This window comes from Enhydra lutris, unplaced genomic scaffold (assembly GCF_002288905.1).
Source record: "Enhydra lutris kenyoni isolate GAN:26980312 unplaced genomic scaffold, ASM228890v2 scaffoldscaffold5, whole genome shotgun sequence".
Taxonomy (NCBI): domain Eukaryota; kingdom Metazoa; phylum Chordata; class Mammalia; order Carnivora; family Mustelidae; genus Enhydra; species Enhydra lutris.
The window spans coordinates 8,735,087-8,761,530 of record NW_019154089.1 but is presented as its reverse complement, the minus strand read 5'-3'; the positions used below and the strand labels follow the sequence as shown (position 1 = coordinate 8,761,530).

The 26,444-nt window shown below is 35.3% G+C and overlaps 1 protein-coding gene across 5 annotated transcripts in view; it reads right to left on the bottom strand.

Moving 5' to 3' along the window:
- The window catches only part of LOC111140881 (Rap guanine nucleotide exchange factor 6), a 196,384-nt gene that overhangs the window by 125,090 nt on the left and 44,850 nt on the right, over window positions 1-26,444 (bottom strand). For all 5 annotated transcript variants that reach the window (XM_022493125.1, XM_022493123.1, XM_022493124.1 and 2 more), the window contains exons 5-6: window positions 18,764-18,833; window positions 951-1,094 (exon numbers count right to left, since the gene is read on the bottom strand). In XM_022493125.1, the coding sequence (XP_022348833.1) occupies window positions 951-1,094; window positions 18,764-18,833 (214 nt within the window). The remainder of the gene's footprint in view (window positions 1-950; window positions 1,095-18,763; window positions 18,834-26,444) is intronic.

Below are 26,444 nucleotides of genomic sequence, written 5' to 3'. Positions count from 1 at the left end.
GGAACAGTGGGAGAGGGAGAAGTAGACTCCCCTCCAAGCAGGGAGCCTGACATGGGGCTCAACCCCAGGACCCTAAGATCATGACCTGAGATGAAGGCAGATGCTTAAATGATTATGCCACCCAGGTGCCCCTATCCTTTCTTCTTAATTCAAATATTTTTTAGTTTAAAATGAAGTTCTCTGCAATTACAAAACTGAAGATTTCTGGAGAAACAGCTTCTGTTTCTTCTAGTGTTACAAAAGCTAATTATTTCATCTGCTGCTGCTGCTGCTGCTTCTTCAATATTTGTATGTAAAAACATATCACTAACACTTGCCCACATTTCTGCACTAACACACAGTATCTGTATTTCTCCCATATGACAAGAGAAAAATGGATATATTTTTCTTTTGTACGCCTTACAGAATATCAGGAAAAAAGCTCCCAATGAGTCTATTATCTGAGTTCTTAGAACTCTCTTTTATATTCCACTAGATAACAAAAAGGCAAGAAAATCCACAAAGAAGGTCTAAAAAGATACAGCAAGAATTTTTTTTACATGATTTAAACAAAAACCAAAGCAAAAACAAAACTTCCACTTAAAGATTTTTATTTATTTATTTGACAGAGATCACAAGCAGGCAGAGAGGCAGGCAGAGAAAGAGAGAGAGGAGAAGCAGGCTCCCTGCTGAGCAGAGAGCCTGATGTAGGGCTTGATCCCATGACTCCGAGATCATGACCCGAGCTGAAGACAGAGGCTTAACTCACTGAGCCACCAGGCGCCCCTGGTAAGAGCATTTCTACCAAAATCAACTGAGCATAAATATTTTTTAAAAATTATATATATTTACCTGCTCTAAAATTTTATGTTGAACCTTAAGTGTTGATATTACCAAAAATACATGTAAATTAAAGATACCATATATAAAAATTAAGGGAGAGCCATGAACTGTTCCCTGAATATACTCACAGAAAGATAGCTGTTAATGTCCACATCATCAGTAATAGTTTGACGCTCTCCTTTATAATTAATTTTCCGAAACCTTCGTCGAGATTGTCTGGCAGGTATTTCTCTTTGTAGAATACTATCTTCATTATCTTTGGAATTCTCCACCTGAAACACACGTTCAGATTCCTGATTAAATATCCAATTTTTCCATATTACTGACAGTCTGTGGAGTCTTAACAGGCTCAAAGGAGGATTCATTTACTTCTTGCAACGAACTGCTTCAAGAAAATAATCCGTGTAGGACAACACTCATGAGTTCAAGATTAAAGGTGACATTATTATGAAGAGCTCAAGACCACAGTTTCCTTCCAGGAAATAGTCTGTCTTGCTCACACAAACATATGCGTTCTAAAAAAGGCACTTACCAGAAGCAAAGGCTGTTAACTACACCTACACATTGAATAATTAATTACCACTTCTGAGTTAGTCCAATTAGAAGCTGCATGATTATACACGTATTTTATTTTGCCAATAATCATAGCTATGATTTCAGTGAAATGCTCAACAGCAAAACAAAAACGTTTTATGCATTATTCTTTGGTGTCCATCTTCATTTATGACAATAGAGTAAGGATGGCTTCCTTTTTTTTTTTGAAGATTCTGTTTTTGAGTAATTTCTACATCCAATGTGGGGTTCAAACTCACAACCCTTAGATCAAGGGTTGTTCACTCCACTGACTAAGCCAGCCAGGTGCCCCAAAGCGGACATCTTTTAATAAAGAAGTGAAAACTAACATTAACTGAGGGCTAAAATGGGCCAGCATGCATAAACATTATACTATTTAGTTCACACAGCAGTCCTGTAAGCAATATGTAGCTTACGGATGAGCAAAGCAAAATCCTAAGAGATTACTTTCCTCTCTCACATAGTGATCCTTATTATTAAAGTTGAGTTGGACTGTAGGTCTGTCTCCAACACTTATGGTACTGATACAAGATTACGTTGCCTGTCCAATCACAGACGAAGCCATACTTTTAAAAATTATTTACAAAAAGGTAAATTGATGTTCTACAGTATAACATATAATTAACAACACATCACATAAACATTATTTTTCCTCAAGTTTTCCTTCAAATGTCCTATCCTTGGCTAATATCAAAAATTCCCAGTTACCCACGTATGAAATTTCATGAATATCCCATCCCTAATTCTGCTGCTCATTTTTCAAATCTTCAACCACTTCTCAGAACTTATCAATCCTTTTTTTATAAAGTCCTCTCATATTGCCCTTTCTTTCATTCCCATTCCCATTATTCCTTACTCAAATCTTAATCACTTCAGTCCTGAACTATACAAAGAGGTGATGCTATTGCTTCAGACACATTCCTCTCCAACTCCATCCTATATCATCAAATAAATCACCTATGTAAAAATCATCACTTTATCACATTTCCTGTTCAAAATGCTACAATGGACCACTAACAGTTACTGAGTGAATTTTAAACAATTATTTGTGATGTTCAAAGCCACATATGACCCATCCTCCAAATTTATTACTGTATGTTATAAAGGTAAGCCTGGAAAAACTATTCCCTTATCCTCCCCCCTACCTCAACACACACAAAAAAAACTGTCACATAAAAGCTCTAATGAGATGCACAAAATTTCCTGATGATTTCTCAGAAAGAGTTGATGTCTGTCTGTTTCAGGTATGAGTGGTACAAGAGTTCAAGAATAAGTAGTAGCCAAGTGAATAGGACTATTAGTGGGTTCCTATAATAAAGTGACTTACATTTTACTAAGTAACTTTGTATTATCCTACACATCTATCTTCACTTGCTGAACCACTGTTCATTTAAGACATGTCTCAATTAGCATCTCTTCTATAACTGCAAAAGACATTCCTGTCCTCAGACCACAACTACTTTGTGTACACAATCTAGACTTCTTATAAATAGGCCATGCTCTCCAGTGCCTTCAGGCCTTTGTATATGCTGCTGTTGCTACTGCCACAAAGCCCAATCCTCCTTTGCCAACATGGTGACATCCTTCCCATACTTCATGACCCCTCCCTCCTCTGCCCCAGGAAGTTTCTACCCCTTCTCATCAACTGCAATTAATATATAAGCTCATATCATTAACAATCTAACAAGTTCCTTAAGACAGAAACTGCATTATATATTAATCTTTGTTCATTTAACATTCAAAAAGTTTGCAAAAATGGGCAGACAATACATTAGATTCTCTCTTTCTCCCCATACATGATAGGTCCTTGGAAATACATGTAAGGGACTCCAGAAATATAAGGGTATGCAGAGTAAGTTACTACTACTCTTCTGAAAGGTAAAATCCAGAAGAGACATGGGAACAACTTCCACCTCAACAAATATAAAATTATGAATAGGCAGCAATATATGCTACCTCCTTGAGATTTAATCTGCTTTCTAAAAAAATGGTGAGAGAATCACAGTATTCATTCCATCACTACACCAGAGCATGTACCAGACAGTGTAAGTTATCACTTAAGGCTCACAATGCTCCTATCACATAGCTACTCTGTTTCGATAATCATACAGAATAACATAAAACTTAAGTAATACATACAAGTGGGTAAGGACTCAAAATCCAAGTGTGATTACTAAAATTCATTTCCTTCATACTGTCCTATCCCAATCGATGAATTATATCATCCACATGAGATAAAATTTCAGTATCATATAATCCTTAAAATTTTCTAATATCTACAATTTATTGCTCAAAAGCAGAGATAATAAAGGCTTTCCAAAATATAATAGTAAATTAAGTCGAGGAAAGGAGTTTCTAAGTCTCAAAATTTTAAGGACAGTACCAAATGAAAATAAAGACTAAACAATGTATGAAGGATTAAGTACCCTTAACAAACCTGCCAAGTACAACTGAAATGTGAAATTAAAAACAGAACAGAACTACACGTGCATACCTCATGTCACTAAAGTAACAAATTCAAAGACCAAGACTGAAGTGAAAAAAAATACCAAGAGATAGGCTACCAATGAAGCTCCTGATCTACCAGAAGACAGAAAATTTCCCAACCCTAGAGATTAGCCCCTTCATTTTGATGGTTGTAGGGAGTGAGAAAAACAATAGAGAATCCATCAAACATGGCAATCCAAGGAGACTTGCTCATAAGCTCAACTTAATTAGCTGAATCTGCACTGTGAGGATACAGAGGTATAAGCTTATCCTACAGAAGAAGACAGGAAGAAAACTTGCTTGACACTGGGAGGAGAAGGGGTAAAAAGCAACCAACCAAACAGACCAAAAACATTTTTCCTAAGAATTTAAAACATAAGCTATCCCTCATGCAGGTCATTAGTTTGAATTTGTAATACCTTAAGCACCTAAGTAAATTTAAAGATACTCAGGATTGATAATGTACATATGTAACTGACAAAAACAAATCTGAAACCTCTTTGCAAGACTTTAACCCAAACCTCAAAGAATTCCCACACCTACTGTTCAAGATACATGGCTTCCCCCTCCAAAAAAACAAGGAAAAAGACCCCCAACTACAACAAAAATGAAACGTGAATAAATGATAGACATACTGAGTAATAATGACCAGAAAAGGGACAACAGACTCACACTTGCAAATATTCCAACGTATTTTAAGTATTAGAAAATAGTTATAATAAAAAAAAAACTTTCAAACAAAAAGAAACTTGAAAACAAGCCAGAGATTATAAATAACACTAAATAGGTAAGGATTGACCAGGCCCCAAAAACCCACAACAAACCCAAGTGCCCTTCCTCCCCAATACCAGGCTAGCAAACAATCTGTAATAAGCAAATGCAGTCTACATTTAGAAGAAGGACAAGAAAGTATAGAGATATCCTGTATGAAACACAAGAGCACAAAGAAGGCCTACAATGGGGATGGAACAAGACTCAGAAAAACTTCTCAACAAACCAATCCCAACCCTGAGGACAAAGGACAACAAGAGAAATTTTAAAGAACTGGAGCACTAAAGGTAACCATATTAACAAAACAATGCAAACCTAGCTCAACTCTAGCAGAAGAGGTGTGTTCAGCTCCAGGCCTAAACGCTATCCTCATTCTCTACTGCCCTACACACAGTAGGTATCATTAAATCCAAAATAATGACTCACATAAAAATAGGGTAAAAAAACAAATAAAAAAACCAATCCACTGCCAAAAAACAAAAAGCAACCAACAGAGCAATCCACCAATATCAGATGTGATCCAGATGCTGAAACTATCAGAGAATTTAAAACTACATACAGAAAAGGCAGCAGAAAGGTGGAACAGGTGGACAACATAAACAGAGGAAAAATTTCACCAGACATAAGGAAAATATGAGGGAGTAAAATGAGAATCATAGAACAAAAATCATAGTACCAAAGACAAAAAATACCTCTGATAAACTCATCAGTAGACTTGATGCAAGTGAATTAAGAATCAATGAACTTAAAACGTAGGTCAAAAGAAAGTACCCAAACCAACAGAGAGGAGAAAGAAAAAAAGGAGCAAGAATAAAAAAAAAAAGAAAAAAAGAAAAGGAATTAAATGCCATATGGAGATATAACCAAAAAGAGAATTCATAAATAGAGAAAATAAAGCCAAAAAAATTATACAGTACTCAGCACAAAGTCAAGAGGAGATAAACAAGGAAGCATAAAAGATATAGATAGGCTGAGAAGATTTAACATATAAAGTTCAAGAACGAGATGACAGAAGAATGAGGTAATATCCAAAGTGAAAATGAAACTTTTTGATTAAACAAAAACTTGAAGCAGTCCAACAAATCCAAAAATACAACTACAAATTCACATAGTGAAGATAAAGAGACGACTTCTAATGCAGCCACAAGGAAAATGTAGACTGGTTATAAATGAAAGGTGATTAGATTAATAACAGACTTATATAACATTTATTATTTATTATGTTATTATTATTTATTATGTTATATATAACATTTATTATTATTAACAGACTTAATAACAGACTTAAATAACAGATTTATTATCAAAAAATAATAAATCCCAGGAAACAGTGGACTATATTGACTATAAAATATATATGTGCTAAGAAAAAAAAACAAAAAGGATCCTCCTCCCCAAATTGCATTCATGGCAAAACAATCCTAAAGAATGATACAAAATATAGTGTCAGTCATAATAAAAAAGAAAAAAAATCTGAAATACTGCAAAAATTACCAAGCAGTGACAAATAATACAGGTGAGCAAACAGTGTTAAAAAAAAAATGGCACCAAGAGACCACCTCACCAAAGGTTGCCACAAAACATATCCATGAAGCACAATAAAGCAAACTGCAGTAAAGCGATGTACTGCATGAATTAAATCAACCCTGCAACTCTGGGAATAAATTCAACAATCACGATATTTTATCCTCTTGGCATATCACTTCACTGGAATTTGATTTCCTAGCATTTTATGATTTTTAATTTAAAAAATCCTAACCTGGGAGCACCTGGGTGACTCAGCCAGTGAAGCCTCTGCCTTGGGCTCAGGTCAGGATACCAGGGTCCTGGGCTCAAGCCAAAAGTTGGGCTCCCTCCTTAGTGAAGAGTCTCCATCTCCCTCTCACTCTGACATCACCCCCACTCCACTCCTGCTCTTGCTGGCTCTCTCTCCAACGAATTAAAAAAAAAAAAAATTAATCTGTAACATTGCCTTTCTGTAATGTAACTCGTCAGGTTTTGCCATCACAATTAAACTAGGCTCTCAAACATTACGTCACTTATACATCAATAAAAATAAACTGGATGCATAAAAACGGAATTTAATCTTTCTCTTTCCTGCTAAGACTTTTTGATTCTTATTTAAATGTTGGGAAAAAACTCACCAATGAAACCATGTGAGTGGAAATTTCTAAATGAAAAGGTCTATTACAGATGTACTTTCTTTCTAGAAGAGGGATTCTGAAGATTTTCTCTGTGTGTGACACATGCACGTGCTTATTTTGGTTAAGTTTTTAATAATACCCTTTACTATTTTCAGAATTTTCATAAGCTCCATAGTAGTCCATGCTTTCCTTACTCCTGATATTAAGCTATGTCATGTTTTGTTATTGACTACTTTGACAAAGAAGTATAAAATTTATTACTCTATTCTGATTATCAACTTTTACCTTTCTTCACCCTCTTTAAGTATGCTTTACATGCCACCAACTTTTTAATCTTCATTGTTTCTTGGCTTCTAATTTCTGTAGATATAGTTTGCTGTTCTCTGGGACACCTGGGTGGCTCAGTCAGTTAAAAGGCTGACTTCAGCTCTGGTCATGATCCCAGGGTCCTGGGATCGAGTCCCACATTGGGCTCCTTGCTCAGTGGGGAGCCTGCTTCTCTCTCTGCCTACAGCTTCACCTGTTTGTGCTCTTTCTCTGACAAATAAATCTTAGAAAAAAAAAATTAAATTAGAAAAAATAGTTTGCTGCTCTCTAATTTCTTAATGTGGATACTTACCTTCACCAAATGTCAGCCTTTCTCCTAAAACATTAATGCTTAAACTACTCACCTAAGGCTCAAGACAAATTTCATACATTTTGATATATCCTCTTCATTCTGCTCAAAATATTTTCTCATTTTCATAGTGATTCTTTGCCGAGTGATTTAAAGTATACTCCTGAGTTGTTTTTTTTTTTTAAGATTTTACCATTTATTTGACAGAGATCACAAGCAGGCAGAGAGAGAGAGAGAGAGAGAGGAGGAAGCAGTCTCCCCGACAGGCAGAGAGCCCGATGTGGGGCTCGATCCCAGGACCCTGGGATCATGACCCGAGCCGAAAGCAGAGGCTTTAACCCACTGAGCCACCCAGGCACCCCTACTCCTGAGTTTCAAGTTATATTTTGTTTTAGTTGTTTTTGTAATTGGTTTCTAAGATAACTCCATTATAGCCAAAACAAAACAAAAAATTAAATTCTTTCTTAAGATTTATGTTCCAGATATAACATCTATTTTTATTATTTTTAAATTTATTTTAGAGAACATGCATGCTCAAGCAGACGGTTGAGCAGAGGGAAAGGACCTCAAGCAGAATCCGCACTGAGCATAGTGCCCGGGGCATGGTGCTTGATTCCAGGACCCTGAGATCACGATCTGAGCCAAAACGAGGAGTCTGGAGCACAATCAAACGAACCACCCACACGTCTCAAGTACATCCCATGTGTGCTTCAAAGTACACGTATTTGTTGTTGATGGGTATAGAGTTCTCTAACTACTAGGCACAGGTTCAAATCCTCAAAATCCTTACTGATTCCTTATGCTTGCTTTCTCACTTTTAGAGGGATGTTTAAATCTCTTGCTGTCACTGTGGATTTGTTAAGTTCCCGTGTTACTAATGACTATCTTTTAGTTATATAATAAGGCACATAAAACTCCAGGACTGTTTAAATGTGATACATGTTTATCATGATGAAATACCATTTTTACATTAAATAATACTTCTCGCCTTAAATTACACTTTTTTTTTCTCTTACACTTTTAAGATTGGAGACAAACCAGCTCTCCTTTGGTTATCACTTAGAAGACACAACTTCTGTTCTTTCAGTTCTTCCAGACTTGATCTTAGCCAAAAGACCAAGAAGTCAAGTTTCTTCTCAAACCTTATATTTACACTGCTGTTTTTTCAGTGGCATGTAATTGTGTTTAAAAAAAAATCTAATCTGATATTTCCTTTACTGGAATATTTATATTTAATGTAATTTCTGATATACTAGAAAGGAAATATCATCTTATGTTCTTTCCTCCTCCTAGTAAGTTTCTTCTCTTCTTTTTATTATTTTAAATAAATTCATTTTATTATTCCATTTCCCTTCTTATTAATTCCAAGCTGTATTCTTAGATGACATACATACTTATTAGAAGCCACTATTAGTATATTTAACACTTTCTAGAATGCAAAGATCTTACGAATTTTTCACTCCATCCCTCATTTTCTTACCTGTCATGTGTTTATCTCTACATATACTTTAAAGCACAAAAGACACTTTTATTACTCTTACTGATTTCTATAGTCAATATACATATATCTAAATGCTTTACAATGTCTTTATTTCTTTCCACATATCTGTACTTACATCTGTGATTCCCTTTTGCCTTAAAAACTCCCACTTGGTAAACTGAGTGCTTGTCTATTGCTGAAAATTTTCTTCAGTTTTGTGTGGAAACTGTTTACTTAACAAAGCTTCAGTTTTTGCTGTCAGTGGGTGTTTTACAAGTTGTGGTGGTTTAAAAGTAATGTGTTTTTCCCTTTGGTTTTATAACTTTGTTTTTCGTTTTCCGTAGTTTTACTATAATGTGCTTATGCTTAAGTTTCTTTGTATTTATCCTGCTTTGAGATTAGAGAGTTCTCAAATTTGTGAGTTGATTTCTTTTTAATGTTTTGGAAAATTCTCAACCATTATCTCTTCTAATACTTCTTTCTTCTCCTTACAGGATTCTTATTACACTTACCTAAGATCTTTTCTATTATCTGTGTCATATACTCCATTACGTATTTTTAAAATACTTTCTCCATCAGTTTGCATTCTTTTGGCTTATCTTTCAGTTCCCTAACTTGCTCTTCAGTCGAATTTGAGGATGTTTCTAGTTGTAGAATTTGGAATCATTATTTCATTTTATAGATTCCAATCCTTTAAAATTCTCCACTAAATCCCTGAAATACTAATCAGATGTTTCAAAATATGCACTTGTTAACTCTGGTATCTATATCGCCTCTGAGTTTGTTCCTTTTGCCCGTTTTCCCTCTGGTTTCTGAACACTTTTTTGATATATTCCATGGATTCTGCTATATAGCGTATTTTCACTGTTGTTATTTTGCACAATTCTGTGATTTCAGTATGTATTTATCCTTTGACAAAAAGTTGTTTGGTAGGCTTAAAATATTTCAGGCAAAAGAACCAATTAGTTTTCTGTTATTATAATTTAGAATTTCATTGCATGTAATCAGAAAGTATTACTATATCTAACTTACAAAAATTAATGAATTTTTAAAAAAATATAGGAACATTTTTTGTTAATGCGGCATGGGCACCTGATAGAGTTTATCATCATGTTGTAGAATTCAACTTATCTCCCTAAGATCACCTTACTATTTATGTTGTCCAGGTCTTCTATCCCATTTTTTCCTTGACTTCGCCTGTTATATACTAAGAACAAAGAATTAAATTCTCTAGTAGTAGATTTCTAAGTCTCATTGAATCCTCTGGAGTGTCTGTTTTAAAGATTTTATTTAGTTATTTATTTAAAGATTTTATTTACTTACTTGACAGAGAGAGATCACAAGTAGAGCAGCAGGCAGAGAGAGAGGAGGAAGCAGGCTCCCTGCTGAGCAGAGAGCCCAATGCAGGGCTTGATTCCAGGACCCTGAGATCATGACCTGAGCCGAAGGCAGAGGCTTAATCCACTGAGCCCCCCAGGTGCCCCAAGATTTTATTTACTTATTTGACAGACAGAGATCACAAATAGGCAGAGAGGCAGGCAGAGAGAGAAAAAGGGAAGTAGGCTCCCTACTGAGCAGAGAGCCCAATGCAGGACTTAATCCCAGGACCCTGGGATCATGACCTGAGCTGAAAGCAGAGGCTTTAACCCACTGAGCCACCCAGGCGCCCCTGGAGTGTCTGTTTTAAATAGAAGGTTTCTGTGTGATAAGCTGCAAAGATATTCATGTATTTTCCTCCACTGTAATTATAGGTTTTAGCACTAAAAAAATCGCCTTCTATGTCACAGTTCATGAGTTTTTGGTTTGAATTCTACTTTTGGTATTAAGATGACCATACCTGTCCCACTTTCATTTTCATTGGTTTAGTATACCACTGTCTACTGCTTTATTTTTAGCCTTCCTGAAACATTTGATCGAGCAATCACAGGATTGTCTCTTATAAGCAGGAAAAAGGGGCGCCTGGGTGGTTCAATTGGTTAAAGGTCCAACTCTTGCTTTCGGCTCATATCATTATCTCAGGATTGCAAGGTTGAGCCCCACTTCAGGCTCTGTGCTCAGCATGGAGTCTGCTGGAGATTCTCTCTCTCCCTCTGACCCTGTCCCCACCTTCATGCACACTCTAATATAAATGAATACATAAAGTCTTAAAAAATACATTAAAAAAATAAACAGTATATAGCTGGGTCTTCTTTTGTAAGCCAAACTGAAAAATCTATTCCTTCTAATGGGTAGATGAAGCCATTCACATTTATTGTTATTATTACTGCTATCACTAATATTGCAGATTTTTAACATTTTATCATTTTATGTATTTACTGCATGTCTGTATGAAATGTATATTCTTTGCTTCAATAAAAAATTGTTTTTGTTAGATTTGTCTCTGTATTCTTTTCTCACACATTTTTCCTGAGATATAATTCATATACCATAAAATCCTCTTTTAAGTATACATTAATCAATTAAGTATACAATTCACTAGTTTTTAATATATTCACAAAGTTGTGCAAACATTATCTAGTTCTAGAACATTTTTATCATTCCAAAAAGAAACCCTATGCCCACTAGCATCTACCTTCTGTCTCTACAAATTTCCCCACTCTGGATATTTTATGTAAATGTGATCATATAATATGTGATTTTTTGAGTCAGGTTTCTTAGAACAATCTTTTCAAGATTCATCCATCTATATTACAGCATGTACCAATACTTGATCCCTTTTTATTGCAGCATAATATGGCATCATATGAACAAAAAACATCTTGTTTATCTCTTTATCAGATTAAAGGACATCTGGTTTGCTTCCACTTTCCAGCTATTACGAATGTTACGAACATTAGTGCACAAGATTTTATGTGGACACGTGTTTTCAATTCTCTTAGGTATAAATGTGGGAATGGAACTGATGGATCATGTGGTAATCCATTTTTAACTATTTCATGAACAGTCAAATTGTTTTCCAGAGAAGTTGCACGTCTTTATTTTTCTATCAGCCACAATTGAGGGCTTTCATTGTCTATGCCCTTACCAATATTTGTTATGGTCCACCTGCTTTCTTACACCTTTTACTATCTGTGGTGAAACATAGTCTTCCTAGGGCCTGCTGTGCTTCTACACATTTTGTTGCATTTGCCAAGAATGCAGAGTCCTAACCATTCATTAACTGGGCCATTTCTCAAGAGCTGTGCTTATAGTAAGCAATCCTGAAGGATGTGGTAATGTTCCCTGCTGAAAAAAGAGCAGGCTTGCTCACTATAAAAGCAGTATATTCCCCAAACTCAGGGGTTCTTAGTTGCAATGCAAACCTACTATGTGTGTGGCATCACTGTGGGCCACCCAGCACTGCCTCCATGGGACCTATGAAGCAAGGGCAATCTACAGAAATATGCTAATGATAACACTGCTTGCTATACCACAAGTAAAAAAGTTCTTTGTTTCTGACCCATAAGTCTTATGTCTTCTGCTAACATTCATGAAATAAGTAAACAATTAGATTATACAGTAATCAAATCCCAAACCTTATAATTACCTAGTTGGAGTTTTTATTGTTAACACTCTCATCTATTCTCCATGCAACAAACAACCATCAATACGCTTATTCTTTTTCCTATTTCACTCTCCCTTCTCCTTTTCTTCAGTTTTATTACGGCTATTCTGTCTCAAAATATAATATAGTCTGTCCCTCACATCTCTACCTTTTAGTCTTATTAATACATTTGTGTAGTTGAAAGATTCATCATTGTTTCTTTTGGTGAGGTTTTCCTGGTTATTTCTCAGTTAAACAAAATATCCTCTGGCAGATTCCTTAAAAACAGCTCATGGGTGCATAATTCCCTAAGTTTTTGTTTGTTTGTTTTTTAAGATTTTATTTAGTTATTTTACACACAGAGATCACAAGGAGGCAGAGAGGCAGGCAGAGAGAGAGGAAAGGAAGCAGGCTCCCTGCCAAGCAGAGAGCCCGATGAGGGGCTTGATCCCAGGACCCCGGGATCATGACCTGAGCCGAAGGCAGAGGCTTTAACCCACTGAGCCACCCAGGCGCCCCTCCCTAAGTTTTTTTATGCTGAAAACCATTTCTCCATAACCTTGATAAAGACAATGTGGCTGACATTAAATCCTTAGTTCATATTTTCTTTTTGAAAGGCTGCTCTACTTGATTTTTAATATTTAATTGGTTTTTAATATTTTAAAAATTGGCTCTAATTGGTTTTTAATATTTTCTTTTTAAAAAAAGAATGATTTACTTAAAGAGAGAAAGAAAGAGCATGTCGTGGGGGGAGGGGAAAGAGAGAAAATCTCAAGCAGATTCCCATTTAAGCACAGAGCCCTATATGGAGCTTAGTCTCAAGCCCCATCAGATCATTACCTGAGGTGAAATCACAAGTCACCCGCTTAACTGAGCCATCCAGGCACCCCCCACCCCAGTGGATTTTTTAAATGTGTGAATCAGTGCAATTCGTTTGCCTTTGGAAGTTGTGTTTTTGCCTGCAGACATTAAAGATTTTTCATCTTTGAAATCAAATAGTTTTATTAGGAAATGTCTTAGAAATGATCATTCTGAGCTCATTTCCCCAGTACCCAGTATACCCTTTAAGTGGGTGTAGATTCGAATCTTCTTCAATTTCTAAACAATTTTCATTAAATATTGCTTTAAACATAATTGCTTTCCATGTATTTTTCTCTCCTGAGATTCTTAAAGTTATGAATGTTATCCTTTCATTGCCTATCTTCAATTTCCACTATTTGCTCTGCCATTTGTTTTATGCCAGCTTTGAGATGTAATTCACTTATAAGATTGTATAAATTCAAGGTATACCATGTGCTGGTTTGATACATTTACATTTCACAAAATGATAATCACCACTGCCTTAGCTAACACCTCCATTATATCACTTATTTACCATTTCATTTCTGTGGTGACAAACTTGAAGATCTGCTCTCAGTAACTTTCAAGTACAGAGTATCTCTGACACTTTCTACTTCATTCATTTTCCTTTACTTGCTTCTTCTTTACCTTTCTTCAATTCTTTTAAAGTGTAGTTGACACACAAAGTTGTATTAATTTCAGGTATACAACATAGTCATTAGACAAGTTTATATATTATGCTATGCTCAAATGCAACTACCATCTGTTAACATACATTATTGCAGCATCACTGACTATATTCCTTATGCCGTACCTTTCATTTCTGTAATTTATTCATTCCGTAACCAGAAGTCTTTATCTCCCACTTCCCTTCACCCATTTTTGCCCGGCCTCCACTCCCTACCCCACTGGTAACCATCCCTTTGTTCCTTGTATTTATAGGTCTGATTCTGCTTTTTGTTGAATGTTTTTTGCAGATTCCACACAAGTGAAATCAATATGGTATTTTTCTTTTCCAGTCTTATTCCCTAGCATAATACCCTCAAGGTGCATCCATGCTACCACAAATGGCAAGATCTCATCCTTTTTTCATGGCTGATTAATATTCCACTGCATATATACCGTATCTTCTTTATCCATTTGTCTATCGATGAACACTTAGATTGCTGCTAATCTTGGTTATTGTAAATAGTGCTGCAATAAACATAGGAGAACATGTATCTTTTCATATTAGTGTTTTTGTTTTCTTTGGGTATATAGCCAATTGTAGAGTTATGGATCACATGACATTTATTTTTTTAAATTTTTGAAGGAACCTCCATGCTGTTCTTTACAATGGTTGTACCAATTTACATTCCCACCAACAGTGTATGAGGATTCCTTTTTCTCCACATCCTTACTCACCCTCCCTTATTTCTTGTCTTTTGATTTTAGCCTTTTTGACAGGTGTAAGGTGCTAACTCATTGTAGTTTTGATTTGTTCAATGCACCTTATTAAACTTTCATTTGAGTGTATTCTTCCTGGGGCATTCTGTAATTTACTCATTTTATATATACATTATCAGTATTTTTTTTTTCTATGCCTTCTATTTCTTTACCAAGTTTATACTTTTTACTCCACTTTTCTTTCAGTTTTCATTTCTTGGTTTTTGAATTTTTGATTTTACATTTTTAAAAAATGTCCTTAAATTCTTCATTGATATGTCTGTATCCAAGTATGGTCAGTTTTCATCTGAAAAAAATTTTTCCCCCCTGGGGTGGAGTTCAATTTTCCTCAGATGGTACATAACAAATCTCTTCTTTCTTGGTAACAACTATATATACTTTTATTAATCTTCCCTTTTCATCTTTTTGTAGTATTGGGATATTTTAGAAGATTCCTAGTTTAATAGGAAATTAGCAAATACTCTGAGGGCCAGGTATTTTAGGATACTTTTTCTTTTCGTCTCGCTGGGTGACGGGGAGAGGGAGGTGTGGGCCTTATAAGACGGTGATTTTGTGTTCACCTTGTCTTGCAGGAACCTAAAACTTCCCAGTGTGCTTCTTTTCTTCTTTAACACTTAAATACCAAAGGGAGTTTTTCTTTTTACCTTTTTTGTCTTAACCCTGAAGGTACACACACATTTAGATGATGACTTTGTAAATCACTCCATTTTAAAAGACCTCCCTATAGGTTATGCTCTGCTCTATTATACATACACACCCACAATTTTGAACTTAAGGTAGAGTGGCTGTGCCGGTTAATCTTAGGTACACTTGGTAGCTTCCATCTTGTATGTTTTCTTCAAATCTGCTTGGTTGGCTTTTGCTTACTACAAAGCCTTGCTGAGGACTGGAAAAAGACAGAATGTGAGAGGTAATATACTGTGAATTAGTGGGTTTTCTCCCCTTACTTAGAATTATGCTCAAAATTTGGCTTTCTCTGCCTTCAACTTATGCCTTGAACATGGTTTCTGTATAGATTTCTTTTACTCTTCTTATAGCTCTGTACTGCTTTTGGAGGAAATGTTGGGAGACAGGTAGTTAAGTGGTAACCACTGTCTTCGGCTACTCAGTGAAGTGAGATCTAAAAGCTAAAGTAAGGAACTAACAAATTCCATAAAGCAGTGTATGTGGGGGCTCAGTCATTTAACTGTCTGACTCATGATTTCAGCTCAGGTAATGATCTCAGGGTCCTGAGATCAAGACCTGTGTCTGGCTCCACGTTCAATAGGGAGTCTGCGTGACATTCTCACTCTCCCTTGGTCCCTCCTCCCAGTAGTGCTTGCTTGCGTGCACTCTCTAAAATTTTTAAAATAATTCTATACACTGGGGCGCCTGAGTGGCTCAGTGTGTTAAGCCTTTGCCTTTGACTCAGGTCATGATCTCAGAGTCCTGGGATCAAACCCAGCATCAGGCTCTCTGCTCAGTAAGGAGCCTGCTTCCCCCTCTCTCTGCCTGCCTCTCTGCCTACTTGTGATCTCTCTGTCAAACAAATAAAATCTTTTTAAAAAAATTCTATAAAGCAGGGCACCTGGGTGGCTCAGTGGGTTAAGCCTCTGCCTTCGGCTCAGGTCATGATCTCAGGGTCCTGGGATCGAGCCCCGCATCGGGCTCTCTGCTCAACAGGGAGCTTGCTTCCCCCCCTCTCTCTACCTGCCTCTCTTCCTACTTGTGATCTCTCTGTCAAATAAATAAATAAAATCTTTTAAAAAAATTCTATAAAGCAATACAGGTTAAAAGTTCAGTAATATGGTCATGAGGAAGGTTTTTCTAATAAGCATAAACACTTACCAGATCGTTTAAGAGGAAAACAATGCTATAGATAAAAACCAAAAAACCTATTGCAAAATTTATTTTAGCTGATGCGAGAAAATGACTTATTTATGGCATCCTATAAGCAGAAGGGTTAATTTATTAACAAAAATCTCTTAAGGGGAAAAAAAAATAATCTCATGTACTTGGTGACTTAGTCAGTTGAGAGTCTGACTTTTGATTTTGCCTCATGTCATGATCCCAGGATACTGGGATAGAGACCTGTGTTGGGCTCAGCACTCAGTAGGTAGTCTACTTAGGGTTCTCTCTCTCTCCTTCAAGATCTGCCCCTACCACACTGTGCTCTCTCTCTATAATAATCTTTGACAAATAAATAAATATGTAATCCAACTAGAAAAATGGGCAGGACATATGAATATTAAGAAAAACAAATCCCCTGTAAGCCATATGAAAATATGCACAAGTAAATTAAAAATAGGAAATTTCCTTCTAACATGTCAGATTAAGATGACTAATTTATCGGGTGATCATAAAGATGCTCAATAACAGGCATTCCCAATCACTAGTGGAGTTATTAAAATTTGTAAACATACATACATAGTAAAACCATTTGAAAGAACTTCATGCACTGACATTAAGTTCTTTCATGAATTCTAAGTAATTTCAGCTAAAAAATACTGAGGTACCAAAGATTTACACTCATACAAAATATCAATACATTTTTATTTGTCAAAAGATATAGTATCAAAGTGTTTGGCTGGCTCAGTTAGTACAGCATGCGACCACTGATCTCAGGGTTATGAGTTCAAGCCCCACATTTGACATGGGGCCTACTTAGAAAAAAAAGTAATAATGGTGAAAAAAATCACATGGCATTTTGACAATAAAATCCTTCAGAAATCTCAAAAATAAAAATCTTAAAGCAATTTTGAATAATTTTCTCCAACTTACAAAGCATTTTTTGAGTGATTAATTTCGACTTAAATAATAACTTAACACTGAACACTTAAAAATGGTTAAGATAGTAAATTTTCTGTTGTGTATTTTAGCACAATAAAATTAAACAACAACAACAACAAAAAAAAAACCAATGTATATGAGAACACTGCAGTTAAAAAGCACTAATTCCTTCCTGATAAAGCAGAAAAAATACAAAATACATCAACAGACAAATAAATGAGAAAACTAGTACTGCCTGTGGCAGTTTTCTCGCCATGTCCCTCAATACATTTACTTAGAAGAGAGAGTTCTGAGGCCTTATTTAGATATACTATGTATACCAACACTTAAAGAAAATAAACATAATACACAGTCCACACCTTGAACAAACTTCAGTTTAATTAACATTCACTGAATACTTTATATGCAGGCAACACTGTGCAATACAATGGAAGACACAAAATGAGTAAGACAATTTCTACCTTGTAGGAGCTAAAAATTGTTTTTTTTTATATGAAATTTAGGACACTGAAGTGCATGATAATGTCGATGACCCAATTTGGAGAAGAGCAAACTAACTATGTGAAGATGTGAAGTTTTGAGCCCTGACATTAAAATGCATCATTAAGAATGTAACCTCTTTTCTTAATAACTTCAAATCAAATAAGATGACATGATCATCTACATGAGATGCTAGAAGAACGACAAGTCCATTCAATATAAGCTATTTTTGTAGTAAGGTCATCTCAGAACAAGGTAAAACGAAGTTGTGTTCTTGGTTTTTCTAATGCTAAAAAAAAGAATAAACTGAGGTTTTCTAATGTTATATCGCCTCTTTAGATTTCTCAGTAACAAGAATTATTCCTTAATTATACTCTCACAGAAAAATATTAACATCTAAACCATTTCTTACTTGGATATAACTATATGTCTCTTTCTCTTTTACCCTCATGTTTAGCAGAATGTGGATGTTCAAAGATTATTAACTAAATTGCATAGGAAAAGAAAAAACACTTGAAAAGTCAGGGTTCCTCTAATAAGGCCTTCATTTAAAATTACTGGTAGAAGTAGTAAAAGAAATCACCAAAATTTGGAATATGGTATACAGAATTGTATCACTTTCTAAATCATCTCAAGGATCAGAAAAAATTTTAAGTAGATAGAAACAACAAATTAGGTGTATAAGTCTGATATTATTCAGTATTTTTAAAGTCACAGTAATGGCACTCCCTTGAGTGTTTAAAATCCTACTACATTTAAAGTTGAAACTGAAGCATATCAAAAAAATTCACAGCAGTCTTTAAAGTTCTTACCACAATCATTTCTGAAGGCTCTAATACAAGACAATCACATCCTCTTTTTCCTCCAAACTGCTTACCAAAACTATAAAAACAAAAGAACAATTTCTTTAGCAAAGATATAGATAAAATATATCAATATAGGAAAAATAAAAAAGAACCCCCCCAAAAACCCTTAGCATTAACCAAGAAATTACAATCCTATCACCTATGCAAGATTTTCTTAAAAACAAACCAAAATCTTTCCTCATATTTACCTTTATATAACTAATCTCAACATAGTTTTTTGTGAAAAAATCTTTTAAAATAATTGCCTTTTAACTCATCTCTAAAACTTTTATAGTATAGGATATTTGCCTAGTCTCAAATCTTCAATTTGGTATGTTGAATTAACGGAAAAAAACACCTAATAAAAAATGAAGCCACGACTATGGAATATTTTCTGAAAATAAATTATTATAATATTTTGGGGGCAGTAATCAACCAAAGATAAAAAGAACTTAAACAATAAATCCACATTTAAATATATAAACAAATGTATTAAGACACACATGTGATTTATTTTTCAGAAATACTACTGGGGAATCCCTAGCTAGCTCTTCCAAAAAAACTACAACTGGGTTAGTTCTAAAAGAAAATATACTTCTATAATCTTCCAATGGGAGAAAGACTTCTTAGCAATCAAAAAAGGAAGCATTCATATAGGAAAATATAACATTTTCATTTAAAAGAGAAACTGAATGTTTTAAAAGGATGGGGGGATAGAATAAAATACTTGCTGATTATTTAAGAGACAAAATGTTAACATACCCAATATGGAGACCACACTTAAATTATAAAAGCAATCTAAAATATTACATTAATGAAAATTAATTACCATGGCCAATTATAAAATTTCTAAAATATTACTATAAACTAACCAAATTGAAAAGAAACTCCACTAATCAAGCAAAACATAAAATACCAAAAAGTAAACATAAGAAATATAGGTCATTTATAAAACACTATAAAATTTTATAGATAGACTGAAAAGAGTGACTGAATGAAATAAGAGACCTATTACATACTTTTATGAAAAGATTCAATATTCTAAAAATGTCAATTCTTCACAAAGTATAATGTTATACACAAATATTAGTTCATAACAAAAATCCTAAGGTGCCTCCTTAGTGTAGTAGGCAGCATGTCAGTCTTGTAATAAAATCTCAATGTCTAAATGTAATAAATTACTTCTGAACATTAAAAAAAATCACTTTTGTTATTTCTTAAGCAGTATAACTATTTTTTTTCCCCAAATGCTAATGGTATCTAACGCATAAAAAATGAGGAGTAAATTTGTGGAAGTTTCTTTCATTGAAGATAAAAGAGTAACAGGACCAGATTTATTCTACCTAAAAAAAAAAAAAAAACAAAAAAATCAGACAAAATATATAAAACAACACAGTTTCAAGACACTGGACAACAGCAAGGACAGGACTGTGATTCCTGAGAGAGAAAATAAAGAAATTAAGATGATACCTACAGTATCCTATTTTACAAACAACAGGAACTCTCTAGGCCATAAATTTAGGTACATGCCCTAGATCAGAATTAGCAAACTGCTTTCTCTGTGTCTAGTATGTTCAAAGCTTTATCATGAACAGGCTTTAGAGTTTTTCAAATTTTTTTCTTACTTTACTAAAAGAATATGGTTTTTGTCCATTATTATTATACTAATTATTATTATCATACTAATTATTATATATTATAATACATATTATACATATTATACATTATTATACTAATACAGTATACTGTATTAGTTGACTTATGAATACTAATAAACCTTCTTGCATTCTCGAGATAACCCCAACTTACTAGTTTCTAATACTTTATTAATATATAACTGGATTTGGTTTGCTGTTATCTTGTTAATGACTGCTGCATGTATGTTCATGAAAGATAACAAAGTGTAGTTTGCTTTTCTTGTGTTGTTTTTGTCTGTGTTAGTGTTAGGTTAATAATGGACTCATAAAATGGGCTGTAAGTGCTCCCGCTTTCCCCAGTTTCCAAAAGAGTTTGCACAGAAAGAAGAAGTCAAACTATCACTCTTCGCAGATGATATGATACTATATGTGGAAAACCCAAAAGACTCCACTCCAAAACTGCTAGAACTTGTACAGGAATTCAGTAAAGTGTCAGGATATAAAATCAATGCCCAGAAATCAGCTGCATTTCTCTACACCAACAACAAGACAGAAGAAAGAGAAATTAAGGAGTCAATCCCATTTACAATTGCACCCAAAAGTATAAGATACCTGGGAATAAACCTAACCAAAGAGGCTAAGAAGCTATACTCAGAAAACTATAAAGTACTCATGAAAGAAATTGAGGAAGACACAAAGAAATGGAAAAATGTTCCATGCTCCTGGATTGGAAGAATAAATATTGTGAAAATGTCTATGCTACCTAAAGCAATCTACACATTTAATGCAATGCCTATCAAAGTACCATCCATTTTTTTCAAAGAAATGGAACAAATAATCCTAAAATTTATATGGAACCAGAAAAGACCTCGAATAGCCAAAGGAATGTTGAAAAAGAAAGCCAAAGTCGGTGGCATCACAATTCCGGACTTCAAGCTCTATTACAAAGCTGTCATCATCAAGACAGCATGGTACTGGCACAAAAACAGACACATAGATCAATGGAACTAAATAGAGAGCCCAGAAATAGACCCTCAACTCTATGGTCAACTAATCTTTGACAAAGCAGGAAAGAATGTCCAATGGAAAAAAGACAGCCTCTTCAATAAATGGTGTTGGGAAAATTGGACAGCCACATGCAGAAAAATGAAATTGGATCATTTCCTTACACCACACACGAAAATAGACTCAAAATGGATGAAGGACCTCAATGTGAGAAAGGAATCCATCAAAATCCTTGAGGAGAACACAAGCAGCAACCTCTTCGACCTCAGCCGCAGCAACATCTTCCTAGGAACATCGCCAAAGTCAAGGGAAGCAAGGGCAAAAATGAACTACTGGGATTTTACCAAGATCAAAAGCTTTTGCACAGCAAAGGAAACAGTTAACAAAACCAAAAGACAACTGACAGAATGGGAGAAGATATTTGCAAACGACATATCAGATAAAGGGCTAGTGTCCAAAATCTATAAAGAACTTAGCAAACTCAACACCCAAAGAACAAATAATCCAATCAAGAAATGGGCAGAGGACATGAACAGACATTTCTGCAAAGAAGACATCCAGATGGCCAACAGACACATGAAAAGGTGCTCCATATCACTCGGCATCAGGGAAATACAAATCAAAACCACAATGAGATATCACCTCACACCAGTCAGAATGGCTAAAATGAACAAGTCAGGAAATGACAGATGCTGGCGAGGATGCGGAGAAAGGGGAACCCTCCTACAGTGTTGGTGGGAATGCAAGCTGGTGCAACCACTCTGGAAAACAGCATGGAGGTTCCTCAAAATGTTGAAAATAGAACTACCCTAGGACCCAGCAATTGCACTGCTGGGTATTTATCCTAAAGATACAAACATAGTGATCCGAAGGGGCACGTGCACCCGAATGTTTATACCAGCAATGTCTACAATAGCCAAACTATGGAAAGAACCTAGATGTCCATCAACAGATGAATGGATAAAGAAGATGTGGTATATATACACAATGGAATACTATGCAGCCATCAAAAGAAATGAAATCTTGCCATTTGCGACGACATGGATGGAACTAGAGGGTATCATGCTTAGCAAAATAAGTCAATCGGAGAAAGACAACTATCATATAATCTCCCTGATATGAGGGAGAGGAGATGCAACATGGGGGGTTAAGGGGGTAGGAGAATAGTAAATGAAACAAGATGGGATTGGGAGGGAGACAAACCATAAGTGACTCTTAATCTCACAAAACAAACTGAGGGTTGATGGGGGGAGGGAGGTTGGGGGGGTGGGGTTATGGACATTGGGGAGGGTATGTGCTATGGTGAGTGCTGTGAAGTGTGTAAACCTGGCGATTCACAGACCTGTACCCCTGGGGATAAAAATATATTATATGTTTAAAAAAATAAATAAAATTTAAATTAAAAAAAAAAAGAGTTTGCACAGGATAAATAGCAATGCTTCCCTAAATAACTGAAAACACTTAGCAGTAAAGCCATCTGGGCCTAGGCTTTTCTTTGTGGGAATAAATGTAATTAATCAACTTTACTTTTTTATAAATATATTCAAAGTTTCTTTTTCAGTCTCTATATGGTAATGTATGTCTTTTTAAGATTTGCCCTTTTTGGTATAACGTGGCTTATAAAATTTTTAAATACTTTTAACTTCTGTAGGATATTAATATCTCTTCTTTTCATACCTGATTTTGGTATTATGTATTTTCTCTTTCTTAAATGATCAGTCTATTCCAAAGTTTATCAGTTTTGTTGACCTTTTCAAAGAACAAACTTTTCATCTCATTGATTATTTTCTGTTGTTTTCTGGTTTTTCTTTCATTGATTTCCACTTAAAGTTTATCTCTGTTTCAAATTTACTTTGCTATTCCTATTAAGATGAAAACTTAAAATGATTGAATTGAGACCATTCTTCTTTTCTCATGAAGTTACTATAAATTTAGTTGTAAATCTCCCTCTAAATTCTCCCTTCACAGGAATCTCCATATGTGTTATATACTCATTTTCATTCATTTCAAAAAAATTTTTTTAAAGATTTTATTTATTTATTTGACAGACGGAGGTCACAAGTAGGCAGAGAAGCAGACAGAGAGGAGGAAGGAGGCTCCCTGCTGAACAGAGAGCCCCATGTAGGGCTCAATCCCAGGACCCTGGGATCATGAACTGAGCCAAAGGCAGAGGCTTTAACCCACTGAGCCACCCAGGAACCCCTCAAAATATTTTCTAATTTCTGCTATCAACTCTTCCCTGACCTATGGGTCATTCACAAATGTTTTGTTTAAATTCTCACATTTTTTTCCTGGAATTCATTTATAATTTAATTCCCATATACTCTGAGAATAAACCCTGAGTAATTTCAACCTTCTTAAATTTACTGAGACATTTTATAGTCTAGAGTATGCTCTATCCTGGAGAATGATCTACATGCCTGGGAAAAAAAAAAGTATCAAAGTGGTAATAGTACTTCTCAAACTATTTATCTTCACTAATTTTTCAATCTAGTGGTTTCCACGGTTGATAGTTTTGAAATCGCCAGCTGTAAGAGTTCAATTTCTACTGATCTCTTCAATTGTCAGTTTTTACTTCTAGTATTTTAGGGCTCTATCATAGCTAAAAACTGTTCTATGTTCCTAATATATTCATCCTTTTACAACTATGAAAATTTGCCCTTAGTCTCCAGTAACATTTTGGGTTTTATAGTCGATTTTTTTAAAAAAGATTTTATTTATTTATTTGACAGAGATCACAAGTAGGCAGAGAGAGAGAGGGAAGAAGGCTCCCCGCCGAGCGAAGAGCCTGATGTGAGGCTCTATCCCCTACCTGGGATCATGACCTGAGCCAAAGGCAGAGGCTTTAACTCACTGAGCCACCCAGGTGGCCCCTTATAGTCGATTTTGACTGATGTTGATATGACCACTCCAGTTGTCTTATGAATACAATATGCCTACTATATCCATTTCCATCCCTTTGCTTTAAATGTATTTGTGCTTTGAACCTCAAGTACTGCCTAAAGACAACATATAATTCAATCTGGGATTATCACAGAATCTGATAACATGTCTTTTGATTAGAGTGCCTAGACCATAATATGTAATGAAATTATTGACATGGTTTGATTTTCCTACCTACTTTGTAAATGCCCCATCTTTTTTGTCCCTCTACTCCTACATTACTACCATTATCTCTCATGAGTAGTTTTAGTGTACCACTTTAATTTCTGTGATGATTTTTAAATGCCCTTTAAATGCTATTAAACTCTTACTAGTTCATCTAAGGATTACAATATACATACAATATGCAACAATATAAGGCAAGGCTGTCCACTGTCATCACTTCCAACCAACAATGTACTAGAGATTACAGCCAATGCAATAACACAAGAAAAAAAATTAAAGGCACAGAGAATGGGTACCAAGAAATAAAATGTCTTTACCAGAGATGACCCATCTTGTATGTGGCAAACTGTAAGGACCTATAAACTTTCCTAGAAAACTTAAGAGTGTATCATGGTCACAGGACATAACATCACTATGTAAAAACCAACTGTGTTTCTATATGCTAACAATGAAAAAAGTAAACATGAAATTAAGCAAGCAATGCTATCCAGAATAGGATCAAAAAGAAAAATATTTGGGACTAGTTGAACAAAAACGGAGAGTTCAACATTCAAAAATTAATGTAATCCATCATATCAAAGGCTAAAAAAAAAAAAATCACACAATCATACCAACAGATGCAGAAAACACATTTGACAAAAACCAAAACTCATTCATTATTACAAACTCAGTATACTAGGAGTACAGGGTAACCTCCTTAACTTGATTATGACTATTTATAAAAAACCAATAGCTAATATCTACTAAGATGAGAAACTAAGCAAGGATGTCTCCTTCTCAACCACCGCTTTCCAAAATTATACTGGAGGACCTAACTAATACAGTTGGAAAAGGAAACAAAAGGTCTAAGATTGGTAAGGAAAAGATAAAACTATCCTGTTCACAGATGAAATGATTAAGTACAAAATCTGGGGGGAGGGGAGCAAAAATACTTCTGGTATAATCTATTATAACAAGGTTGCAGGGTACAAGTTTAGTAACAGTCAATTGCTTTCCTATATACTATCGAACAAGCAGAATTTAAAATTTAAAAAAAACAATGTCATATCCATTAGCATCCAGATAAATCAGAAATTTTATGGTAAAAATCTATCAGAATAATGTACAAGATCAGTATGGTGAAAATTACAAAACTCTGATCAACGATATTTAAGAGCTAAACAAATGAAGAAAGATTCCATATTCATGAATAGGAAGACTCACTGTTGCCAAGATGTCATTTCTCCCCAAACTGAATTACAGATTCAATGCAATTCCGTTCAAAATCTCTGAAAGTTTTTTTCTTTAAAAAGTTTTAAAGTTTATTTATTTCTTGACAGAGAGATTGAGAGAGAACACAAGTAGGCAGAGTGGCAGGCAGAGGGAGACGGCATAGCAGGCTGCCCACCAAGCCGGAAGCCTGATGCAGGCCTCGATCCCAGAACCCTGGGATCATGACCCAGCCAAAGGCAGAGACAACTGCGCCACCCAGGCGCCCCAAGTTATACACAGATATTGAAAAACCAATTCTAGGGGTGCCTGGGTGGCTCAGAGGGTTAGGCTTCTGCCTTCGGCTCAGGTCATGAACTCAGGGTCCTGGGATCAAGCCGCACATCTGGTTCTCTGCTCAGCAGGGAGCCTGATTACCCCCCTCTCTCTGACTGCCTCTCTGCCTACTTGTGATCTCTGTCTCTCTCTCTCTCTGCCAAATAAATAAATAAAATCTTAAAAAAAAGAAAAAACAATTCTAAAGTTAACGTGAATAGGCAGAAGATTCAGAATAGCTAACACAACACAGAAGAAGAACTAAGTCAGAAGACTGACACTAGGGCATCTGGGTGGCTCAGGTGTCTGCCTTTTGTCTCAGGTCGTCATGTCACGGTTCTGGGATGGAGCCCCACATTGGTTCCCTACTCAAC